Source organism: Canis lupus, chromosome 23 (genome assembly GCF_011100685.1).
Source record: "Canis lupus familiaris isolate Mischka breed German Shepherd chromosome 23, alternate assembly UU_Cfam_GSD_1.0, whole genome shotgun sequence".
In the NCBI taxonomy this organism is placed as follows: domain Eukaryota; kingdom Metazoa; phylum Chordata; class Mammalia; order Carnivora; family Canidae; genus Canis; species Canis lupus.
Window position 1 is genome coordinate 38,887,923 of NC_049244.1, and position 27,145 is coordinate 38,915,067.

General features: G+C 33.3%; 1 protein-coding gene across 6 annotated transcripts in view; it reads left to right on the forward strand.

The window, feature by feature from the left end:
* TRPC1 (transient receptor potential cation channel subfamily C member 1) overlaps positions 1-27,145 on the forward strand; it is a 65,925-nt gene that overhangs the window by 2,988 nt on the left and 35,792 nt on the right. For 2 of the 6 annotated variants that reach the window (XM_038571112.1, XM_038571110.1), the window contains exons 2-4: positions 6,881-7,035; positions 13,479-13,580; positions 18,595-18,797. In XM_038571112.1, coding sequence (XP_038427040.1) covers positions 6,881-7,035; positions 13,479-13,580; positions 18,595-18,797 — 460 coding nt within the window. Of the gene's footprint in view, positions 1-1,541; positions 4,051-6,880; positions 7,036-13,478; positions 13,581-18,594; positions 18,798-27,145 lie in introns of those variants that run through there. The other 4 variants (XM_038571111.1, XM_038571113.1, XM_038571114.1 and 1 more) reach the window with 4 other exon arrangements.

Below are 27,145 nucleotides of genomic sequence, written 5' to 3' on the forward strand. Positions count from 1 at the left end.
AAGAAAAAGATTTTATGTTTGATTTTATTGTTTGTATAGCTAGCTTTTCTGAAAAATGAGCTCGATAGATCTAGGCAAGTGCTGATCTCCTGGTAGTGGCTACTTAATAGTGGCTGTTATCTTGAAGTAGGTCAGAATCACGTATCATTGGTTCTTTTCTTTGTATAAAATTTGGAGGAAAAAGTGAAAGTTCCTATACCAGTGACAATCAAGTTATGTTCTCTGCCCCCACCCAAGTAAAATTCTCAGAAAGCACATTCATATTCTTTATAAACCTAGAACACTGCAACTCAGAGGTAAAAGATAACTGAAAGAAGAGCTGGCTGTTTTATGAAATATTCAGCAGGGTTCTTATCACCCACCTCTTTCCTCTCTTGTTGTGAATTAATATGATAATGAGCCATATTTATTTGTGGGAGCCTGTGGTTTATTCAGGCCTGCTGGGTGAAGAAAGAGTTAATATATTTGTTTAGAGAGCCCTTGAACTAAGTATAGTTCATGTTAATTCACCCCTTTTCATAGATGGTAGCTTTTAGTGTACATTCATGAGCTAAACCTATATTAACCCTTCGCCGATGGTCCGTTCTTGTGCAGAAAAAGGAAATGATGAAAGGATTTAGTCTGGATTTAGGCCCTGCCAACTCTCTATGAAGGGCATTTTTCAGGAAATTCTATTTGCAATTAATAAGTCAGGATGCTCTTTTTGAAATTTCAGCAGGGGGACCAGGAGGGATGGAGAGAGCTGCCCTAGGCCCAATCTAAAGTCTTAAAGCATCTTTGTAGTATGATTTGCTGTATTGTGTGGGAGGGTGTTTGATTTCCTGCATGAACTTTGTATACCTTTGGGCTAAGCATGCTTTTAAAATGAGCAGCGCATCTGGGAGAAGTAATACTAAGCTGCAATTTTTTTTTAAGCTACCATTTTAATAACACCTTACTTAATATATTTAATGGGACTTTTTAAAAGTCCCATTTATTTGATGTAAACTAAAGTTTTTATGTAAACTGATAAAGGATATAAACTAAAATTTTATACAATTTACAACATCACTGAATTGGATCTCAAGTCATAGACTAATTACAAAATAAACATTGCCTCTAATTTTTTTCTAATAGATACAGGAATATACTGTTAATAGTTTTTAATTTGTCAACTAATTTACTATGAAAAAAAGCATCACCTTCTATGCTGTAAGTATAATTTTTTCCTACAGCAGAGTGAATCTTTGCTCCTTTGCCAGATGATATTCATTATCATGAATAGTCTTCAATAACAGTCATAAATGACTAAGAAGTTATAGTAATAATTGTCATGTTTTTTCAAAAATATTCAAACATACCATGTTTCTGATTATCTTTCATTTTTAAGGTTTCACTTATAACTGATTATAAAACATTGGGGTTTATGAGAAATACTGGGCTTTTTGCACATTTGGGTAAAACTATGTTTTTAAATCATCTTCACTATAAAAGTTGTATTTTTTTTTCTTTTTAGAATTTGATTCAAACTATTTAAATTTAGTATAGAGTTAACATTTTTAATCAGTATTGTCACTATTTGTATTTATAGTCCAGCACTAAATTTGTTATCTTTGTATTTTTTTACTTTGTTATTCTTTTTCCTTTTAATAATAAAATCTTTTTTTAAAGTGTCTTCAGGAATAGTCCTATTAGAATGTTGCAGTTGACACATACAAAAAAGTTTGTTATAGAAAATTGGTTTGAAAAGCTTTACAAATTTTTTTGACAGATAAATTCTCCCATACTTCACAACTAACTGAAAATTTGGATACTATAAAATTAAACTGATCAACATTAATGCTCCCATTTTAGCAATACTGAAATCTACCATCATACAGCAGAAAGTAAAATGAGATGCCATTGAAGAAAAGATGGAATCATCTATTCTTAATTGATATTGTAACATTTCTCCACTATATTTCTTAAGGGTTTATCACAGTTGGCCATGTTGAATTGGTTGCTAAAGATTTATGAGATTACCGTGGTGCTTTATGTACTATTTCATTTTTAAAAATCATTTAGGACTCACTACATTGATTTCCTGCCTTCTGGTGGGTTGCAGCCTGCATTTTGGAAAACATTGGTCTAGGAATATAATGAGTAAATAGGACAGTTGCTTAGGGTTAATAGAGAATGGTAGCAAAGCTCAAGTTTCATAGGGCTTAGTAAGCCACAATAAAAATTTTGGCAGGTATTTTAGGTGTGATGGAAAATCTTAACAATCATCAAGATTTTTGGGAATTGGATGATCTCAATTAAAAAAAGAAGATCATGCTGGCTGCTGGGAGGACAATGGATTTAAGAGATGGGGCTAGGAAAAAAAAAAAAAAAAAAGGATGGGGCTAGAGCAAGGTGGGCAAACTAGCATGCAAGCCAAATCCTCACCACCTGTTTTCTAAAGCCTGTGCACTAATAATAGTTTCTACATTTTCATTTTAAATGATTTGGAATAAGTCAAGAGAAGAATAATATAACATGAAAATTATATGAAATTTGAACCATAGTGTTCACAAATAAAGTTTTATTGGAACACATTGGAATTCATTTGTGTACATATAGTCTGTGGCCACTTCTGTGCTGTAAGGGCAGACTTGAATATTTGCAACTGTGATAGTATGGCCTGTAACACCTGAAATATTTACTGTATGGCCCTTTACAGAAGGAGGATGTTGACCCTTGTAATAGAGTATTGGCACCTATTTCAGTAAAGAGTCTATTACAAAGTCCAGGAAAGAGATGATAGTGGTTTTGACTGTGGGTAGCAGTATACATGGATACAAGTGGATGAGTATGGGAACTATTTTGGAGAAGGGGCGGAGAAAGCTTGCTATTGAATTGGTATACTTGTAGAATTGATTGAAAAAGTTTATTTTTCCTTTCCCGAAAAAAGAACCATCTAGCCAAAAAGTAAACAGATTATGTTGCATTTCCTTTTATATATTACATTTTAAAAGACAGAAGATTTATGTAACTCTTAAAAAGCAACTTCCATATAAAATGAAAAGCATTCATATATTTGTCTGACATAAAAAGGCATTTAAATTGTAATCCTTGCTCTATGACTAGCTTCTTGCTATGTATCTTAAACTTACTAATCTCTTTCTACATGATGCACTCATCCTAAATATTAAGACTGTTCTGGGCCTAACAGTATAGCACATTGTTTTAAATGGCTTGCAAATGTAAACTTAGGTGGAATACTTAGAAACCACTCTAGTTTCCTTTAGGTTCTGTGACTATAGCATGTAATTTTTCATTTGCATGAGTGTGTCACCTCTGGCAGGGTGAAACTTTTTATTATTTTTAGGGATGAAAATTACTTATTTGGTTTGTTTTTTAAGTTTCCTTCATTTTTTTTCCCCCTTGAATAGCCTCCTGACTGTAATGGAAATAGTCTTTGAAACCTAAAGTTAGAGTATCTGGCATTTGCAATACAATTACCCTTTAAACAGCAATCTAAAGTTTTAGCACATGGAGCAGTTGTTTCTTTCCATATGCTATACCTGAAATTTATAAAAATTTTTAAGAATTGTATTTATACAATTCTTCATACTTTTCTGTCTCTGGCAAATGACTGACTAGATAATCTGAAAACCCTTCTGCTTCAAATCACCTAAAAATGCCAGCTAACATATAACAAACATCCATTTAAATGAACAGCTGAGCTTTCAAGAAATTAAGGAAACACTTAACGTATAACAAACATCCATTTAAATGAACAGCTGAGCTTTCAAGAAATTAAGGAAACACTTATGATCCAAAAATGAGGAAAAGACTGAAAAACAGGAATATGTGAGCTAACATTTTGGCTGTTCTGTGAATGGGGCAGGAGTTAGTTATGGGCCAGGCATTATAGGGATTTGAATTTCAGTGCCCATATGAAAACAGGTTACAAGGCGTTGAGTTTGCACAAAGTAGGAAATTGGCACATCTATGCATAAAATCAAGATCCTTAAAGCACTGGACCTGCAGCAAAGAGGTTTATGAAGAAAACCCATCCACTAGCACTGGGAGACTACAGAGAAACTCGTAAGTAAGAATTTGCAGCTGTAGTCTTGTTTCCTTTTGGCTTGGAGTTTAATATTACCTACTTGATCTGTGAAAATGTAAACTGAGAAACTGAGAACCTGAGAAGTAAATATAAAAAGAATTGATAGGATTGCAAAACCTCTGAATTATCCAGAAGAAGCAAACATAAAACATCCTTGATGTTTTCAAACTAGGCTGCCAGGATTCCCACAGTGAAGCTGCATGAAGAGGAGTTTGCAATACCCAGTTAAAAAATTCAGAAGACACTCACCCATTCTCAAGAATGGGTCAGTAAACACAATTACATCCCTAAGGCCCTCAGATAATTATCATATAGAAATAAAAAAATAAGTGTTTTTAAAATTACTAAAATCTTAAGGAAATGAAAACATAAAAGATTTGGAAAGGAATCCAATAAAACTTAAGTAAAAAATAGTCATTAAATTGAACACCAATAAAAAATAAAAAATAAAAAAAAATAAAAAAAAAGTAACAAATAAAATAAAATCAACCCCTTAGTTTTGAAAAAAATAAATAAATAAATAAAAAATAGTCATTAAAAAATGAATGGGTTAAGGGGTTCCCTGGGTGGCTCAGAGGTTTGGCCCCTGCCTTTGCACAGGGCGCAATCCTGGAGCCCTGGAATCGAGTCCCACGTCGGGCTCCCGGCCTGGAGCCTGCCTCTCCCTCTGCCTGTGTCTCTGCCTCTCTCTATGTCTATCATAAATAAATAAAATCTTAAAAAAAAAATGAATGGGTTGGGATGCCTGAGTGACTCGGTGGTTGAGCTTTTGCCTTCAGCTCAGGTCATGATCCCAGGGTCTTGGGATTGAGTCCCACATCAGGCTCCCTACAGGGAGCCCTCTGCCTATATATCTCTGCCTCTCTGTTGTCTCTTATGAATAAATAAAATCTTAAAAATATTTTAAAAAATACATTAATAAATAATTGAATAAGAAATAAGGGGGGGGAATTTGAATAAATTATCCAGAATACAGGAGAGAGAGGAATATTAAATCTTTAGAGACAAAGAAGTTGGAATGAGATGATCCAACATAATGTTTAATAGAAGTTCCAGTAGAAAAAAGTAATATGGAGACGAAGCAATATTTGAAGAGATAATAATGGCTGAAAATATTGCAGAATTTATGAAGGGCAGAAATTCTTGGATTCAGAAAGCCCAGTGAGTCCCTAGGTAAATAAAAAATTAGTCCTCACCTAGACACTAGCATTCTCTTAACACTAAGAGGTGAAATAAACTCCTCCACTAAGAGGTTTTAAACATTTATTTTCCGGTAAGAGTGCTAAATTTTCACTGGTCTGTCTGTATGTTCACTATTAGTTCAGCTTGTAACTAAGAACTTTGCTTTGTGAAGTGTTTGATAAGTTTTTGTCATAGAACAAAAGTGTCTAAATATTAATTAGTAGTGCTGTGAGGAAAATATTTCTTTTTGTGACTAATTTTCTTCTTGAGGGAACTAAGGAAATATACCATCAGTATACCAAAAAACTACCATTCAGCTTCTTCCAAAATGTGTGGGGACTTTAAAGTCATTGGTTAAAAGTAGTAGTAAATTTACTACTTTTACTTTAAACTTCTAATAAATTTACTACTACTTTTAACAAGTCATTGGTTAGTAAATTTATTAGAAGTTTTAACAAAAATCTGTTATTTTTCCTTCTTATTCACTCATTAGTTCAGTTTTAGGGTTCTTTCTACATCATGAAATTATTCATTTCTTTTTCCTTGGTTTGACTCTGATTGTTCTTTTCCTGTTTATTATTCATAGACTTTTAAGGAACAACTATATTTGCAAGTCATTTAAAATGGTCTATACATCTTAATGTTTCAAAAGTTAAATGAAGTAAAACAAAACCCACCTTGGTTAATTATTTAGCACTTCTCTTTTGATTTATTCCACCCAATTACTGCACTAGCTGGTCAACAGACAAATACAGTGGGCACTGGGTGAAAATGATAGCCTTCCTACTTACTCTCATTTTCCTCCAGGGGTCAACTGTTTTGATGTAGGCAGTCTGGAGTTAAGCAGAAGGTAATCTGCATGCTCCTGACAGGTCAAACTTCGCTTTGAAATATTCTCTCTTCAGCCTTTACCAGCATTGATCCTAGTCCTGCCTTGGAGTTTTGTGAGCTAAATATTCCCTGGTAATGTAAACAGGTTCATTAATGAGATAAGGGGTGTGTGTGTAGGTATGTGTGTATATGTGTGAGGTGTGTATGTATGTATGTGTTGCAAGAGTAAGGAGGAGAGGAAAGGAATTTCTGGCATCCTTCCCTCTTACTGTGTATACCTACTAGTATGTATACATTCACACTGCTTTTCCAAACTAGGTTTTCCCCTGTAAAACCACTTCTTACTAGCCTCTGCTTATTATTAGATCTTATTTTTAACCATTGTTATGTACCATTAAATGTGTTTACATATTTGAGATGTAAAACTTAAATCCTTTATGCTTCTTGTTTTTCTAGTTTTCCAGTCTGTACTTTTGGACATTCTTTATTGCTTTAAGTATCTTCTAAAAATTTCTCTCCTTATAATCAATCAGTTATGAATTTTAAACTAACAACTTTTATTTCAAACTGCACATTTAAAATTTTTTCTATTTTTTATGTTTGCAACTGATGTACATACTATTTTTCAGGATAAAGTTTTCAGCAGGAAATGTTCACATTTTCTTTGTACATTTCCATATACAAAAATGAGTTTAGGGTTCTAAATTTTCTTTTGAATCAACAGGCTAAGTTTTTAAAGTCATTCTTATCTAATATGTCTTAGATATTAAATTATGTTTGTATATTGTTATTTAGGTGACTATTATATGGTTAAAAAGATTTTGGAGGAAAACAGTTCAGGTGACTTGAACATAAATTGCGTAGATGTGCTTGGGAGAAATGCTGTTACCATAACTATTGAAAACGAAAACTTGGATATACTGCAGCTTCTTTTGGACTACGGTTGTCAGGTACAAGGCTAGATAATTCTATCCAGTAGCTTCTAAGTACTGTTAGATATGCTATGTTTTCTTCTTTCTTTCTAGTTTCCTTTCATCTCCCTTTTTTCCTTCCTTTTTTTTTCTTATCTTTCTTTCACCCTTTATTTTGACTTGAGCCACTAAAAGTTTTAAAAACAAACCCAAAAAAAGCCTTTTTAAGAAAGTATGTTTTGACTTGATTTATCTTTTCTCTCCCAATTTTTACTTTTTCCTCCCTTAAGTGTTTTATAACAGCTCACAAAGGTAAATTATCATGACTTATTAAAGATGACTGTTTTTATTACTTATGATATTACTATTTATGTTATATATCTAAAAATAGTACAAGTGTTCTGGAAGTGTCAGGGGAACAGGTTGTTCTGTGGCTCATGTAATTTACAAACATAAGAACAAAACGCTCCTGACTTGCAATGCAATTTTCACTTTGATTTTGGTTTTCTCTTGTGAAATTTTTATTAATTTTTTCTTTTTGTCTGAAGTTTAGTGTTTACAATTAAAGATGAATAATTTTTTTTTTAACTGGAAAATATAGACCTTTCTGTTTGTCTTCCTATCAGTTCAGGTAGAAAAGCAGGCATGCATGTAAGTCTTGAAAGAATTCAGTCAAGAGATTCTGAAGGAAATTTAATAATAATATTTTTCTTTTCTTTTGGGTTTACTTATGATGGAAGCACATGAATTCCAGCACTTTCCTTTTCTTTTAAATAGCATGATTGCTCTGTTGTAGCTTCAAATTAATGAAACTTTTTTATTTTGAGTGGCACCAGGAAGCACTCACAGAAAAATTTCAAAATATAAGTAGGTTAGTTCTATGTGCATTTTAACTGTGTGCATATATATAAGTGTTACAATATACGGTACTGTCTCTATGTACACATATTTAGAGTAGAAAAAGAAATTGCCTTCTCAGCAATTTCAGTTATCCAGAACATCACTGAGAACCAGAAAGTAAAAAAAATCTCTGAGCAGTAGCTGCCATGAAGTTTCCCATTTATGAACTTTAGTTATAGGAGTACTGGAGCCCGGCTTCAACTTTAACAAGCTTCAATACTTAGTCTTTAATCTATAGAGAATTAGAGGGGCAAGAGAGGCATGAAGGGCTGCAGTGAAACAAAAGGAGATACAGTACTTCTGACTCTTTTTAATAAAGAGGTCAACAGCATTACATATCTCATGATATCTGAGTGAGTTGTATGTTAGAATGGTAATTAATGTTTATAACAATGGCCAGATTAAGTAAGGAAAAGTTAAATTATATTCAGTACCTATTGTTTTAGAAGAGAGAAGAATGTGTATAGTACTTCTGAAAGCAGAAAACTTCCATCAAAATAGTTTAAATTTCAAAGTTAAACACTTAAAGGCATAAGCTTCAGTTACCTAGAAAATAAGGGTATAAAGAAAGATCCTAATGATTCTGGATAAATGAAGTATTATGGTATAATCATTATTTTTGTCTTTTTACATATATGATCCTATGTATATAATAATTCTGCAATATACATTGTTCTTTCTCATGGTTCCTGATCATATTTGAACATCATAGCCAGTCTATGTAAATGTTACATTTTATAGATCAGAAAACTGAGGCTCATAGACTTTAATGAATTGCCCAAAGTTCTAAAATAAGTGAGGGTAGAGCTAAGATTTGAGCTTTATCTTCTGACTGCAAATCCCATGCTCTTTCCAATTCACTGTGTTCTGTCTCAGGTTACCGCTGTCTAACCTATCAGTCAACAGTTGTCCAAGGCCTTTGGGTGTGATTGTGGAAATGAATAAGTAAAACATGAGTTCTGTACTAAAGGATATTAAAACTAAGTTGATAAAGTATTGTTGACCCTTGAACAATACAGATTTGAACTGCATAGGTCCACTTATATGTGGATTTTTTACAATATAGAACTGTAAATATTTCCTCTTCCTTAATGATTTTCTTAATATTCTCTTCTCCAGATTACTTTATTGTAAGAATATAGTATATAATACATATAACATACACAGTATGTGTCAATTGACTATGTTATTGGTAAGGCTTTGATCAATAGGAGGCTATTAGTAGTTGAGTTTTGGAGGAAGAATTTCAATTATATGGGGGTGGGGTACCCCTAGCCCCTGCGTTGTTCAGGGTCAACTGTGTACATGTGAATTTCAAACCAATTAAATAATGCAGAAGTGTATTTGATAAGTGCTGAGTGGTAATAATACTTGACCCTTGTATATTACTTTGAGGTTACAAAGTGCTTTCATGTATTTTATCTTATGTTATACTAGTGGCTCTCCGTGGGACAATTTTGCTCCTCAGGGGACATTTGATAATTTCTGGAGACATTTTTGGTTCCACAATTGGGGGATGGATCACTACTGGCATCTAATGAGTAGAGGCTAAGGGTGGTGCTAAACATCCTACAGTACACAAGACAGCATCCACAATGAAGAATTATCTGGCCCCAAATGTCAATAATGTTACTATTGAGAAAACATGTTTTATACTTAAACTTTTGTACTTTACAGTAGATGTTTTGGAAGCAGAAAAGAGAAGTTTACTGTGGATTGAGCTATCAAGTTTTCATGGAAGAGTGTCCGTTGAGCTCAGCCTTCGAACATTAATAATTGCCAATATTTATATAGTGTTACTGTGTGCCAGGAACCTTAAATATATTCACTTCCTTAACTCTCACAACAGCCCCATGCGGTACTATTATTATTTCCATATTATACAGAAGGAAACCAAGGTACAAAAAGGTTAAGTAACTTGACTGAAGACACTCCACAAATAGCAGACCTGGAATTAGAACCCAAGTTCTGGCACCAGAATCCATGCTTTTACCTCCTACCCAGAACTACTCTCAAAAATGTGTAGATAGCTCCAGCATAGGGGATGTGAGGAAGGATGTTAACAAAGGCATGAGCAATGTATATTTTTGAGAGAATGAGATGACTTAGCCTTTTTTTTTTTTTTTTTTAAATCTACGATAGTCACACATAGAGAGAGAGAGAGGCAGAGACACAGGCAGAGGGAGAAGCAGGCTCCATGCACCGGGAGCCCGACGTGGGATTCATTCCCGGGTCTCCAGGATCGCACCCTGGGCCAAAGGCAGGCGCCAAACCGCTGCGCCACCCAGGGATCCCCTGACTTAGCCTTTTGAACAAAATATTTGGGTTTGATAGTAGTGGGAAATATCTGGAAAAATAACTAAAACAAAACTAATGAAAAGGACCTGAATGCCAGGCTAAGAAATTTGGGTTTATAGACAGTGGGGTCATTAAATGAGTTTTGAGAAAGGATGTGATGTGTCCAGTGATATTTTAGGAAAAGTGTTCTAGTGGTTGTGTTCAGTATAGATTGAGAAATGGAAAGTGGAGAAAGCTATAGCTTGAGTGAGCAGTTTTTATAGTAATCTAGATATGAAGAGGTTAAAGCCTGAACTATAGTAGCTATAAGAGAAAATAATGGCAGATGTGAAAGATGTTATGAAGGAATAATTGATAGAACTTAGTATTTAAATTTGGAGGGGAGAATTGAAAAGCAGACCAAGATAATTTGGAGATTTTAAACATAGGTGGTTGGGAGAAGGATGAAAGAAAAACAGGAAGTTAAGTCAAGGTTGGGGCAAAGAAATGTGAATTTAGGTTTTAGCTTTGTTTATTTTGGGACTATCAGGCAGTCTACAGATGGAAATTATATCTCTAGGGAGAGATAAGGCTGGAGAGATACAGCAGTCACGGGGACACAGGATTATCACCTGCATCATAAAAGTGGTTGATATTACAGAGGAGAGTGAATGGCTGGTGCTGATTTTTTCTCAGGGAACATCTACATTAATAAAGGCAATAGAAGGAAAGAGATCGATTAAAGGAGTTAGGGTAGCAGCATTGTGAAAACCAAAGGAGCAGTTTTAATATGTTGCTTAGAAATCAAAGAAAATGAAGGGGTAGGAAAGGCCATTGAATTTTGAAACTGGCATCAGTAAAGTTAGAGAAAATGATCTGCATGAGTTTGGGAAGTTTTACAGAGTGAGAGGAAGAAAAGTTGAGTGGTAAGAGAAAGACAGGATCAAGTCAAGATAGCAAAGAATGAGGAAGTATTTCATATTTTGGGAGATGGAGGCTAGGACTGATATTTCTGTAAATGAAGGCCAAGTTCTTATAGAAGTCAGAAGAGTACCAAATAGAATACCAAGGTGGAAAACTTAGCTTTGGAAAGGAAATAAGAAGCTTCTTACTCTGAGCCTAGAGGAAAGAGTATGGGAATTGTTGAGAAGACATTTTCCAAGGTGGGAAGGAATATAGCAAGCAACCTCATTAATACACAATAAGTATATATGTTGAATAAATTTTAATAAGGGATGGTCATATTTGTGAGAAAATGAGAAGCAAAACTAATGAAGACATTTTGTCCTATAGATATTTTTAAAATAATCTAAAACTTTTTTTTCATTCAGAACTTCCTTTGATTTATATTCCATTTGTGCAGAATAAGTTAATGGTAACTCCTTATTTACATGACTTTTTTACACAAATATTTTTTATACCTGAAGCTTATCCTTTTAAGCATTGAAAGATTTAATATGAATCTTTCTTTATTCTTCACTAGTGTATCTGAATATAATTTAATTTTACCATAAGTGGGTATCTTTGAGAATATAATTCTTTTACTTTGCTTTGTGTAATCTGAAATTATTAACATGTTTGTCCTTCCATTAAATTGCTTCTGACTGCTCTGTATTGATAGTTGTTTTGCTATACTGATATTTTATCTTTTCAGTAGTCAGCTTTTAGCAATTTTTTCTTCATTTCTTTCTACTTTTTTAGTTTCCATTTAGCTGTTTCCTTATTCAGTAAAGACCTAAAGAATACTTGGGAAAGCCAGTTATCCGTCATTTATAGACAACACTAAGTCTGTGGTTGACTTCTGGGAAGTAGTGCCCGTAAAGTTAGTGACAGCTCAACACAGTTTTTTTTTTTTTTTTTTTTTTGAAATTTACAGTTGGATCCATGGCTGTGTTTCAGACAGTTGGAGTTGACTGGTGTTTTGACTTAGAGAGCAGTGGCATTACTGTAGTTAGGTTTAAAGGTTAAAATTTATCATAAATGAAATGTTTAGTAGTAATGAACACATAATTCTTTTTGTTTGCTTCACCTGACCAAGTATGGTAAAAATTGAAGAGAAATGTTTGCAAAGCAGAGGAATAATGGTGCTAGATTTAAAGATAGGCTACAGACCAGTGAACCCTAAAAGTTTTAAGGGATTAAAAAAATAAATTTCTCAATGGGGTGGGGAGTTTTTCCTATGGGAATACATAAGCAGTTCCTAGTGGTTGAATGTGGCCCCCAATTCTTTCTTTGGGGTACTTAGGCCTATTTTTAGATATCTAGATAAAGTCTGTCCTTTTTAGTCCTCTTTTTGACATCTAGATAAAGTATGTGGAAGTTTTATTCTTTTCAGCTCCAAGAATACTAAAGATCTGATATAGTTTCATTTTCAAGAGAGAATGTTGATGTAAATGGTTGTTAAAGATTATAACAGTTCTTAAAATATACAGATTGAAAATATTCAGGGTATTTTCTTAGGTTAAATTATTATTTATCTCCTGTTTTCCTTCTGCCTTTATGGTTTTCCTTAAAACAAAACAAAATAGAACAAAACAAAAAGAAACCCAAAAACCTGATGTCACAGTTGCCAAGTATCATAATAGAACTGTAGACATTGTTACAGTGTTGGAAAGTCCCAAATGCTCAGCTTCTATTTACTTTTTCCTCCTGTCAAAGTTAGAGTTTCAAAATGAGCTATAGTTTGGGAGTAAAGCTATAAAGTCACTTCTCCCTATTGCCTCTAAGGACATTGGTAGCCAAGTTTTTTGCAGCTTTTTGCTTGATAAGATTGCTAATATTAATGTCAAATTTGAAACATTTCAGTCAGCTATGTATATTTTAAAGTTGAGATCAGAGGGCTCCTCTTAACCTCATGGTTGCATTGATGATCATTTTTATTAGGTTGAATATAATCCTTTACTCATAGTAATAGTTCTTGGCAATTCCTTTAATAGATCTGGAATGTTAAGATTTTTTTGGTTTAAAGATCAAAAATAAAGGCCTTGAAAAAAAATTCAGCTTTAAATACTCCATGGATCACACTGTTCCATTAATAAATCCTTCTAGCAAGCATTTGTTTATTTATTTTTTTTTACTAGCTTATGCAGTGAAACCAGGACAGAAATTTGTGTGTGTTATGGTACACAAAAATAAGGCTAAGTCAAGCAAATGTACTATTTGGACAGTCTACATTTTTAAAAATTTAGTATTACTATACATAATACAGTTTAAATTTAAAGATATTTTTATTTATGAATTAGTGAAAATAAATAGTTTACCTTTTTATCCTCCATTTTCATTTTTAACCTTTTTTTTTTTTAAAGTCCGCAGATGCACTTTTGGTGGCAATCGACTCTGAAGTAGTGGGAGCTGTTGATATACTACTTAATCATCGACCAAAACGATCATCAAGACCAACTATAGTAGTTAGTACTCTTAAATATTTATTAATTTGGATTTTTAAACCAAATAGATACCCTGCCCCATTCCCATTTTTTCTTCCCCCAAATTTATTTTGTTTTAAAGAAATAGATTTTTTTAATCTGTAAAATATTGCCTTAAAGTAAGTAGACACTTGCAACACCTTTTTAAAATTAGTGATATTTTCATAAATCTGTCAGTGTGGACGAGTATTTTTAGTTTCGAGCATTCTATAGGTTAGGTTGGAAATACAGATTAGCTTCCAAATGGAGTTAGGAATTAAATATAAACAATGAAACCATAAAAGCGGAAGAAAATATAGGTGAATGTTTAACTGATTATGAGTGGAAAGACTTTCTAAACATAAAAACAAAGAACAAAAATCATAAAAAGCAATGGCACAGCATTTGGCTAGATAGAAATTAAATTTCTGGAGTTCAAACATCAAACAAAATTTAGAAAGAAAATGGAAAACTGGCAAAAGATATTTTCAACATATATCACAAATTCATAATCCTAATAATTGACAAATTGATGAAAAACACCAAAATCAGAAAAGGACTTGAAAAAAAATCTCAGAAAAGAAAATATAAGATATTAAAACTCACTACTAATAAAATATGAAATACTAATTTTTACTTATCAAATTAGCAAAGATTTATTTATTTTATTTCTTTATTTAAATTTTAATTGGTTAACATACAGGGCAATATTGATTTCAGGAGTAGAATTCAGTGATTCATCACTTACATATACCACCCAGTGCTCATCACAAGTGCCCTCCTTAATACCCATCACACATCTAGCCCATCCCCCACTCACCTCCTTCCATCAACCCTCAGTTTGTTCTCTGTAATTAGTCTCTTATGGTTCATTTCCCTCTCTCCTTTTTTCCCCTTCCTATATGTTCATCTGTTTTTTTTCTTAAATTCCACATGTGAGTGAAATCATATGGTATTTATCTTTCTCTGACTGACTCATTTTGCTTAGCATAATATGCTCTAGCTCCATCCATATTTCAAATGGTAAGATTTCATTCTTTTTGATGACTCAGTAACGTCTTCTGTATCCATTCATCAGTCAATGAAAATTTGACTTTCCATAATTTGGTTATTGTTGATAATGCAAATTAGCAAAGATCTTAAAAAATAATTATCATTGATGGCAAGGGAGTAGTACAGTCTAATAACAGGGTAGAGAAGAGTATTTTGGAAAGCAGTTTAGCACAGTGTCTCATAAACAAGAAAGATGCTCATATTCTTAAACTTAGTGTTTCTTCCTTTAGGAACTGGCCAGAAATGGGGAGAAAAAAGTTAATTGTGATCTTATTGCAATGAAAAAACCATGTAACCCAATTTAAACATTCCCAAATAAAAGACTGGAAATAGTATAAAAATTACATATATATTAAAATGGCATTTTTAAAAGAATATTTAGGAACCTGAACAAATATAACATAGGAAGTGAAAAAATGGGAGTAATAAACTGGACATACAGTATGATCTGGACATATAATATAATATGAGGTTAAAAACATGTACAGACAAGGAACTGAATGGAAATATAGCAAAATGGTACCTAACAGCAGTCAACTCATTGCTAAATTAAGGATTTTTTTTTTTAAGATTTTATTTATTTATACACAGAGACACAGAGAGAGAGAGAGGCAGAGACACAGGCATAGAGAGAAGCAGGCTTCCTGCAGGGAGCCCAACGTGGGACTCGATCCCAGGTCTCCAGGATCATGTCCTGAGCCGAAGGCAGAAGCCCAACCACGGAGCCGCCCAGGTGTCCCACGGATATTTTTTTCTTAAACCCTTTTTCTATATTGCTTTTGTAATTAGAAAGGTAGTCACTAATAACCAAATTCTGCTTTAAAAATGAGATTTTGGGATCCCTGGGTGGCGCAGCGGTTTAGCGCCTGCCTTTGGCCCAGGGCGCGATCCTGGAGACCCGGGATCGAATCCCACATCGGGCTCCCGGTGCATGGAGCCTGTTTCTCCCTCTGCCTGTGTCTCTGCCTCTCTCGCTCTCTCTGTGTGACTATCATAAATAAATAAAAATTTAAAAAAAATAAAAAATAAAAATGAGATTTTTGTTATATGTCAAAATTTAAAGTGAGGATGTAGTGAAACAAGCCATTTAAATAATTGCTGGTAGTGTAAACTGGCTATCCTCTGAAGAAAAAAATTGTTTTAAGAAAGACTTATAGGGGCACCTGGGTGCCTCAGTGGTTGAGCATCTGCCTTTGGTTCAGATTCTGATCCTGGAGTCCTGGGATCAAGTTCTGCATCAGGCTCCCCGTAGGAAGCCTGCTTCTCTCTCTGCCTATATCTCTGCCTCTCTTTGTGTCTCTCATGAATAAATAAATAAAATCTTAAAAGGAAAAGAAAGAATTATAAATTAGTTGTGAATTATCTACCATTATCTGAGATCAGTGAGAAGTTCTGCTAATTTGCATGCTTTATCATGTATTAACTGAAACATTTTGCTTTCATTTAGGTATTACAAAGTTTGTGTAAGCATGACTTTCTACAGAGGATAGTACCCAGTAGTTTAAGTGGTTTTAAGAAACCAACAGGAGCAGAGAAAAAAGGGCTAAGAATATAGCCCCTGCCAAATGATCAGAAATATCTAGAATTCTATTCAACTTTCCCTTTCATCTGTCTTGTCACGGTTAGATTATGGTATACTTATTCCACCATGTAGCCTTTTTACCCTTTTATTTTCTTGGCAGGGAGGGTAGAGTGTAGAATGCTAGGATATTGGAGCAACTGACTGACATTAATTCATCACCATTAGCACGACCAGTCAACTCTTGAGTTTTAAGGCTCTGGCAGTGAGAGAATACTGCCAGAGAGAACACTTCATCTACTCAGTGAGAGAACACTTTGTACTTCATCTCTAATGAAAAGGGCTATCCAGCCTTGGCTTGAGTACTTCTAGTGATGGCAAGATCACATTTTAACAGCCCTAACACTTTTTGACAGGCAATGTCAAATATTTTTATATACTTTTTTTAATCATTTCAATGAATTCATTTTATATTCTTAGCTTATTAAAATTCTTATGACAAATTTTGACTTTCAGATACAGGTGGGGTTTTTTTTTGATAGTATGTAGGTTATATTATGAACAGTGAAATTATGAATTTTAATCTTCTAACGTTTTTCGTGTAGTCAAGTATGTTTTTTCTTTAGGAAAAATAAAGACATTATTTAAATACAATTTTCTTCTCTTTGTATAACCAGTTTTAAAGGGGAGAAAGGACTAAATTTTTAAATAAATTCATTGATTTGAGGTTCCCAATAAATAAATGGGAACTATATAAAGAAACTATTCATAAAAGAAGGGGAAAAAGCTACATATGTCAGAAAATATTAAACTTAACCAGTAATCAAAGGAGAGTAAATGAATGTTTCATATTTTTTTTCATTCATAAGTTGAGAATGACCATGCCTAGTGCTGGTGAGTAAACCTTGAATGTGAAATGGGTACATTCTTATATTATTGATAATATAAACTGAAAAGAACTTTACTAACATATATAGTAAAAGCTCCAAAACTGTTCATCACCTTTAGAGCTATAATTGTACTTCAGGGGTTCTGTGGTTAATGAGTTTATCCTAAATTTCAAAAAGCTATATTCATAAAGATGTTTTTGGTAGTGTTATTTAAATAAGCAAAACAAAATATCTTGAACAAAGGTCTATGAATTTTCTTAAATTACATGCTAAATTCTATATATGAATTTTATTTCCCAGAAATTCTGGGCTGTAGTTTTTTGATATTATTAGAAGGGTCCTTGAATTTCAAAATATTAAGGACCATTGTTTTTAATCATTGATGCCAAATCACTTATGCCAAAGATGTCCTTAAAAGGAAGTATAATAAAAGACTAGAAGGAGATACTGTAAAATGTGTTTTGTATAGTAGGGATATGGGAATTTTTATTCTTTCTGCTTTTCTGTATTTTTCAGATATTTTGTAATATGTGTATACTATTTTATGATGTTAATAAAAATTATCAAAAAAAAAACCCCTGTGAACTTGATAAGTTTATACAATGGAATCAAACAGCTCTCAGGAAAACCCATGTAAAAAAGTGAGAAGTATTGGGAAGAATATGCAACAGTCATAAAACTATCAACGTTTTTATTTAACCCTGATTCTTTATTTACTAATGTTTCTTTCCTCATGTCATGCCATCACCAGGCCCATGAGCCCATGTAGGGAAAGCAGCTCAGGCTCTGGTGTAATACAAACCTGAGTCCTGATCTGCATTTTGCCACTCTTGTTTTGTAGCTTGGGCACATTAATTTCTCTGAGCCTCAGTTTCTCCATTCAATTTTGCAAGCTATTGTGGGGATTGAATGAGATAATAAATGTAAAGTGCTTGACAGTTCTAGGACTCATAAAGAGTGGTTATGATTGTTAGTGTTTTTGTGCATTTGTAACAGGAAATAGTATAGGTATTGATTGGGAATATGTAGAGAATTATACAGAATGAAGAGTGCTTCCTATTTACTTATTTCTTTCAAGCAGCTTCATTGCTATTAATGTGGCAAGATTTGCCACGGAGGTGGAATTTTTAAGTTTTTCTCATGATTTATATATACTCTGCCTGTTTTTAACATTTTTCCTTTTTCTTTTATATTCTTTTTCTACAATTCTTGTCTTTATCCTTGTCATGCATGTTTCCATAATCTTGAGAAAATTAAACACTTTTTCCTAAAGTATTTTTCTAGCTATCCTTACTTCTTTTTTATTAGGGAAAAAAACTCTAGTTGTATGAATGTTGAAGATTTTTGTCTGTCATGATTATATTGCATTTATTAATTAAAATTGAGTTTTCAGGTTCTGAAAAATATTTAGTACTGGCAAAATGTTATCATTTTTTAAAAAAATGATTCTTATATGCTTTGTACCTTCTGATTTTTTTTCATTTTATTTTCAGATAAATATGTTGTTTTGAAGTCACAAATAATAATTTTGAACATTTATATAAATATTTTTCAGAAATTAATGGAGCGAATTCAGAATCCTGAATATTCAACAACTATGGATGTTGCACCTGTCATTTTAGCTGCTCATCGTAACAACTATGAAATTCTTACAATGCTGTTGAAACAGGATGTATCTCTACCCAAGCCCCATGCAGTTGGCTGTGAATGCACATTGTGTTCTGCAAAAAACAAAAAGGACAGCCTCCGACATTCCAGGTTAGAAAATTAAGGTTTTGATAAATAGGTGTGTGATACAGTAAAGTGTATATCAGTGAGATTTTTGTTATTTTTCTGTCTATGCACCTTTTAAGAAATATGGTAGTGTAATGGCTTATGAAAGCTAAACTTTTCGTTTGTTTGCTTAATATGAGTTTTACACTTTTTAAAAAATATTTACTAAATGATGCATAATTTGGAAAATCCTTCAAATTATGAATAAGGTTTACTTCATACTTCTGCTGGTGGGGCATGAAGACACTATATACTTTTTTAAATCAGAGTTTATTAATTTAAGAGAATTTCCAAATAGTAAAAGGAATGGAGATATCCCTTCTTATTTATAAGAAAATAAGTATTTTCCATCTGACTTAATTTTTGACTTGTTATGCCTCTTACTTCCCCTCCCACACAATATTTAAGTCTCCTTCTCTTCCCTTTCTCCTTAGTCAAAATATTAAGAACAACTGAGGAGAAAATGAATAAGAAAGTACCCCATCTTGGACAGGTTGAGCAAAATCATGCATGTGGGCATGTTGAATACGGTTTTGGGCTAGACTTGAGAATCTAATTTTTAGCATAAACCTTTATACTTATACTGTATATAATCTATGTAGTAATAAAATATAGTTGAAATTATATCAAGTGTAACATGTACTGTGGAAAATATGGTCTGGAAGTCCTATTTTTAGTATATGTGCTGCTGAAGTGAGCACTGGTCTGGAAGTCCTAAGCAGCCCATTGACAGACTGTTTTTATAGTATGTGAAATTAGCTTTAAAGCTGTAAGCTATTCACCCTCACTCCTCCTTCCTTACTTTAAGGAGAGATCTTTGGTGGATTGACAGTCACAGATCCATAAATGGAGAAAGTCTCCTGGGAATCAATTTAATGTTTATTTGCAGAGGTTGGACTAGAAATTTTTTCTGTTTATAAGTTTATTTACAGTAAGACCTGTGTTGTTTTTTTATAAGGTCTGGTTGAAAGCTATGGCTATATCATTTACCTTTTTAGTTTTAAAATGACTAGTCTGTAAAATGACAAGAAGAAATGATCTTTAAGGCTTCTTCTAGTTTTAAACTTCTTCATTAATATTAAATATAAATATTTCCAAATTGTATGCTTATTAAATATGTATATAGTTGAAGCAGCTGAGGTTGGAGGAGTTGGGGCTAGAAAGAACACTAAGTCTGCCTTGGTTTCAGATGGGGAAAAAGCTTTGTTCTGTAAGCTTTTAAAGGAGCTGTGGCTTGAGCTTGGTCTTTAGGTATGAATAAAAAAAAAGAGGGGCACCTAAGTGGCTTAGTTGGTTAAGCCTCCAATTTTTGATTTTGGTTCAGGAGATGATCTCAGAGTCATGAGATGCAGCTCCGTGTTGGCTCTGTGCTCAGTGGGGAGTCTGCTTGAGATTCTCTCTCCTCCTACCCCTCCACTGCATCCCCCCTCAAACAAATAAATACATTTTTTTAAAAAAATAAAAAGTTTGTTTTATGCAGAAAATACAGTATTTGATTGTGGTTTATTTAGGGAACATTGAGCGGTGTGGTGTATTTACAGAAAAGTTTTAGAGAATTTGTTATTGATATTTAGGAAAACAGTTATAGTGAATATCAAAATGCTCTGGCTACAAGTCATTTCTAGGAATTGATAAGTAGACTTGCTGAAGAAAAGGAAGCTAACAAAATGAGTAAAAAGAGATATGGGTAAAGGTTTTGATGATCTTGAGAAGCCAATATACTGGCAATGAGGAAGTGAGGCAATCTGTATTTATAAAGTTTTTGGCTTTTAAATTTTAGAGATGCTGCAGTTCTAGGTGTTGATCAGGTCTAGGGGTAATAATTTTCTCTTATTTATTTATTTATTTATTTATTTATTTATTTATTTATTTATTTAGATTTTATTTATTTATTTGAGGGAGAGAGATGGGAGAGAGCATGAACAGAGGAAGAGGGAGAAGCAGACTCCCCGCTGAGCAAGGAGCCTGACAAGAGGCTCCATCCCAGGATCCTGAGATCATGACCTGAGCCAAAGGCAGATGCTTAACTAACTGAGCCATCCAGGCATCCCAAAGGGGTGGTAATTTTAAATGAAGTAGGGAAAGATAATGGACCATTGTAGTTTAGAAAAACATTTTCATTAATTGCTGTGATTTGGTTTTAGTCTCAATTATTTGATGTGGTGTAAAATTTAAAGTAATTTTAAGGGAAGGTATGAAATCTTTATTATCTATCAAAGGAAGACAAAGTTTTTAAGTCAAGAAATGCTTTGTTAAAAAAAAAAAAAAAGAAAAGAAATGCTTTGTTTAAACTGCACAGTGGGGGATCCCTGGGTGGCGCAGCGGTTTGATGCCTGCCTTTGGCCTAGGGTGCAATCCTAGAGACCCAGGATTGAATCCCACATCGGGCTCCCGTTGCATGGAGCCTGCTTCTCCCTCTGCCTATGTCTCTGCCTCTCTCTCTCTCTCTCTGACTATCATAAATAAATAAATAAATAAATAAATAAATAAATAAATAAATAATAAAATAAATAAACTGCACAGTGATTTTTATAGTTTTGAGTTTGAATGCCTGTAAGCCCAAAGTACAGTTAACTTTACTCGTATTATTACCCACTTCACCCTTGAAAGCAATTGAATTTGTACAATTTAACTAGAAGAGTAGGATTTGGTATTGAGAAATCAGTGAACTATGAGGCTAGAGTAATATTAGGGATATGGAATTCATTTATGTGAAAGCTATTTATTTAACTACACTAGTAATAGGTGAATAAATCTTCAAATCCCTGTGAAAATTCTAATTTAACCTTGGACATTCCCCAGTCAATTTTCCTCCTGTCTCTGGAGCTAACCAGTATGATCAGTTTGAGGGTCTATATCTGCTCCTTAATGACCAAAATTCTAATTGGTTAGAAATGTGACTCTTGACTGCAGTGTTAGATTGGAAACTAGTCTCCATCAGTTACATGTTGAAGTTTGAAATTTCCTGTCCTGATTTCTATCTATACAGATTCCATTCAAGATTCCTCCCCTATTTCATTAATTTTGCCTATTGATATTAATCTTGTTTCATCTACTCCAATTCTTATGGTTGTCCAAATATTTAGGTTGAACCATATGAAATTACTGTCTTAAAAGTATTTTGAACAATGTAGAATTGCAAATTCCCATATTCTTCTTGGTGTGGATATAACCCAAACCCCAGAAAGTTATCTAGTTATTTAAAAAAAATTTTTTTTTTAAGATTTATTTATTTGAGAGAGAGAGAGAGCACATGCCCATGAATGGGGTTGGGGGAGTGGGGAGGCAGAGAAAGAGGGAAAGAGAGAATCCTCAAGGAGACTCCCCAGTGATCATGGAGCCCAACGTGGGACTCGATCCCAGACCCCTGAGCTGCTTAACCAACTGAGCCACCCAGGCACCCAAAAAAAGTTTTTTAAAAAAATATGGAAATTAATGATTTGCAGTAAGTGTATACAGGTATAGTAAATGTATACAGGTGTACACTATCAACAGAATCCAATATTCTATCATTTCCATCATTGGATCAAATTTTGTCATGGCCATTTATAGTCAATCTCTGCTCCCATTCCTATCTCCAAGCAACCACAGATCTCTTTTCTGTCTAAAACCTATAATTTTTTTCTTTTCTAGAAATTTCATATAAATAGAATCATACAATATATTGGCTTATGTCTTTAGCTTCTCTCAGCATAATATTTTGAGGTTCATTCATATTGCATATATCAGTAGTTTATTCCTTTTTGTTGTTAGGTAGTATATCATTGTAAGGATGAATCTTTTGTTTATCCATTCAGTAGTTGATGGATATTTGAGTTGTTTCTGGTTTTTGGCAGTGAACATTCACATATAAGTCTTTGTGTGGACATATAGTTTTATTTCTGTTGGGTAGATACCCAGGATTGGAATTGCTGCGTTGTATGGAAGTGTATGTTTAACTTTTTAAGTAATTGCTAAACTGTTTTCCGAAGTGATTGTATCATTTTACATTCTCACAAGTGATGTATGATGTTTTCAATTCCTCTACATACTCATCAAGACTTTATATTTCGTTTTATTTTTATCTTAGCCATTTTAGCAGAAGTGTAAACCACAATTGATCTCACTGTGGTTTTAATTTGAATTTCCCTTATGCCTTATAATATCAAGCATCTTATCATGTGCTTATAGGCCATTAATGTATCTTCTTTGATGAAATATCTATTCAAATTTTTTGCTTATTTTTAAAAATTGAGTTGTTTTATTAAGTTGCAAAAGTTCTTTCTTTGTATATTCCAGACACAAATCCTTTATCAGATAAATGTTTTGCAAATAACTTCTCACAGTCTGTGACTTGTCTTTTCATTTTCTTCTTGGTGTCTTTTGAAGAGCAAAACTTTTCATTTTGATGAGGCCCATTTTATCATTTTTGCCTTTTGTAGATTGTTTCTTATGTCATATGTATGAAATATTTGCCAACCCAAGGTCACAAAGACTTTCTCCTGTTTTCTTCTAGAAATTTTACAGTTGTACAATTTACATTTAAGTCTATAACCTATTTTGAATAATTTTTTGTGTATGTGTGAAATAAGGATCTAAGTTCTTTTTTAATTTTTTGCCTATCCCATCATTTGTTCTAGCATCATTTGTTAAAGAATATTGTTTACTGGGGGCAGTAAATTACCTTTACACCTTAGAAATCATTTGAGCATATATGTGGTTTTATTTCTAGACTCTAATTTGTTCCATTAATCTTTAAGACTATTACACCAATATCAGTCTATCCTGATTACTGTAATTTTATAGTAAGCTTTTAAGTCAGATAATGTATATGATTTCACTTATATGTAAAATTTCAGAAATGAAACATCATAAGGAAAAAAAGATGCAAACCATAAAACAGATTCTTAACTATAGTAAACAAACAGAGTTTCTCAAGGGGAGGTGGCGGGGGGTGGGTTAAATGGATGATGAGTATTAAGGAGGGCACTTATGATGAGCATTGGGTATTATAGGTAAGTGATGACTCAGTAAATTCTACTTCTGAAACTAATATTATACTATATCTTAACTAACTGGAATTTAAATATAATTTGAAACAAAGTAAAATAAAATCAGGTAATGTAAGTCATTTTAAATCTTTTTTTAATTTTTGGCTATACTATGTTCTTTGCATTTGCAAATAAAGTTTAGAATGAGTTATCAATTTTTAAAACACCTGCTTAGATTTTTAAGAGGGGTTGCATTAAGCCAATTTGGAGAGAATTGCCATTTTAATAATATTAAGTCTTTCAACCTATAAACATGGTATATCTCTCCATTTTATTAGATTTTCCTAATTTCAGCAATGTTTTCTAGTCTTCAGTGTATGGGTCTTTGCTTCTTTTTTACAATTTATTCGTAAGTATTTTATTTGTTTTGATTATATTGCACATGAATTGCTTTCTTAATTTCATTTGCAGATGGTTCATTGCTAGTATATAGAAATAAAACAGATTTTTTTTTTTTGTATACTGGTTTTATATCTTGTGATCTTGCTAAATTCAATTATTCTAATAGGGTTTTTTGTTTGTTTGCTTTTTAGATTCCTAAAGATTTTTTATATATAAGATTATATCATCTGTAGGTAAAGACAGTTTTACTTCTTTTCCAATCTTTAGGGCTTCATTTTTCTTGCCTTATTGCATTGCCTAGTAACCTCCAGTGTGATGTTAAATGTGAGTTAGTAAGAATGAATATCCTTGCCTTGATGGCATGGTAGTAGTTGCATAGTAGTAGCATGATGATAGTAGTTGCTGGCAAACACTGATTTTTTTTTTTTAACTATCTTTGTGGTTTTAACTTTTCTCTGTAATGTGGCATAATTGGAATCATACAATATGTAGCCTTTTCACATTACTTCCTTCATTTAGTAATATGTATTTAAGTTTCCTTCATGTGTTTTCATGGCTTGACAGTACATTTATTTTTTTTTAATTTTTTTTTTATTTATTTATGTATGATAGTCACAGAGAGAGAGAGAGGCAGAGACACAGGCAGAGGGAGAAGCAGGCTCCATGCACCAGGAGCCCGATGTGGGATTCGATCCCGGGTCTCCAGGATCGCGCCCTGGGCCAAAGGCAGGTGCTAAACCGCTGCGCCACCCAGGGATCCCCCAGTACATTTCTTTTTAACACTGAACAGTACCCCATTGTAGGAAGGTACTACAGTTCATCCGTTCATCTACTGAAAGACATTTTGATTACTTCCAAGTTTTGGCAGTTATGAATAAAGCTGTTATAAACATTCATGTATAGGTTTTCATGTGGACATAAGTTTTCAACTCATTAGATAAATACTAAGAAGTGTGATTGCTGGATCATATGTGAAGGATATGTTTACTTTTATAAGAAACTGCCAAACTGTCTTGCAAAGTACCTGCACCATTCAGCATTCAGAACAATGAATAAGGTTCATGTTGCTCTATATCCTTACTAGCATTTGATACTGTCAGGGTTTGGATTTTAGCCTTTCTGATGGGTATGAAATGGTTTTGTATCTCGTTGTTGCTTTGATTGCAGTTCCCTAGTGATGTATGATATTGTACATCTCTATATGCTTGTCATCTGCATATCTTCTTTTGTGAGATGTCTGTTAATATCTCTTGCCTATTTTTAAATTGGATTGTTTGTTTTCTTATTGTTGAGTTTTAAGAGTTCTTTGTATACTTTATATGTAGAGTCCTTTATCAGATATGTTTTTTGCAAATATTTTCTCCTATCCTGTAGCTTGTCTTTTCATTCTCTTGATTCATGGGTTAAAGTGTGCTGTTGTACTTTCACATATTTGGGGTGGTCCCAGATTTTTTTCTACTGGTGATTTGTAATTTAATTTCTAAATTAATTGATCAGAGAATATACTGTATTTTTATTTTTTATTTTTTTTTATTTTTTATTTTTTTTGATATACTGTATTTTTAAAATAACTTTATTGAGTTATAATTTATTGAGATAAATTCATAAATTTTAAAATTCACCATTTTATAATATTCATAGAGTTATACATTGACCATCATTATTGAATTCCAGAACATTTCATCACTTCAAGAAGAAACACTATATTGGGGATGCCTGGGTAGCTCAGCAGTTGAGTGTTTGCCTTTGGCTCAGGGCGTGATCCTAGAGTCCCAGGATCGAGTCCCGCATTGGGCTCCTTGCATGGAGCCTACTTCTCCCTCTGCCTGTGTCTCTGCCTCTCTCTTTGTCTCTCATGAATAAATAAATAAAATCTTAAAAAAAAAAAGAAACATTATATTAATTAGCAGTCACTCAGCTGCTAGATATCACTAAATTTACTTTCTGTTCTTACAGGTTTGCCTATTCTGGATATTTCATATAAATTGTATATTTTAAGTTCTTATCAGTCATTTGCTTATCATTTTTGGAGATGTCTATTCATTTCTGTTTCCCAGTTTTTGATTGGTTATCTATCTTTTTATTGCTGAATTGCAAGAGTTTTTTTAAATATATATTCTAAATATATATTCTGAATTCCTTATCAGATACATGATTTGCAAATCTTTTTTACATTCTATTAGTTACCTTTTTACTTTTTTGATGATGTACTTTGAAGCACAGTTGTTTTCATTTTTTTAAAAGATTTTATTTATTTATTCATGAGAGACACACAGAGAGAGAGAGGCAGAGACACAGGCAGAGGGAGAAGCAGGCTCCATGCAGGGAGCCTGATGTGGGACTCGATCCCGGATCTCCAGGATTATGCCCTGGGCTGAAGGCGGTGCTAAACCGCTGAGCTACCTGGGCTGCCCTGATTCTTATTTTTGAAAAAGATGTATTTCTTTATTTTAGAGAAAGAACACACACATAAGTTAGATGGAGGGGCAGAGGGAGAGAATCTTCAAGGAGACTCCTCACGAGTGCAGAGCCTGATGCAGGGCTCCATCCCACAATCTATGAGATCATGACCTGAGCTGATACCAAAGAGTTGGACACTTAGACACTCAGGCACCCTGATTATTTTTAATCTTTAGTTTGATTCCTAAGGATCATTTCAGAATCTGTATAGGTGAGCCACTGATTGGGTGGAGTTTATGTTAATATACTTTGAGACTGTAAGAGTCCTGTCTCTTGATGAGTGGTTAGTTGGGGAATATAGTCAAAGTTGAAGCCATTTCTCAATAGTTCCTTGTCTTTTTCATATTACCAAACTATCTGATGTTCTCCATATATATCTAATATTTTAGTCAGCCAGAAATCTCTGAAAGCTTTATATGAGTCATTTTATGGCTTTTTTCATTTCTAAGATCTCCCTGTTAAGTTTCTCATTGGTCTGCTGTTTGCCTCTACTCAGACTCC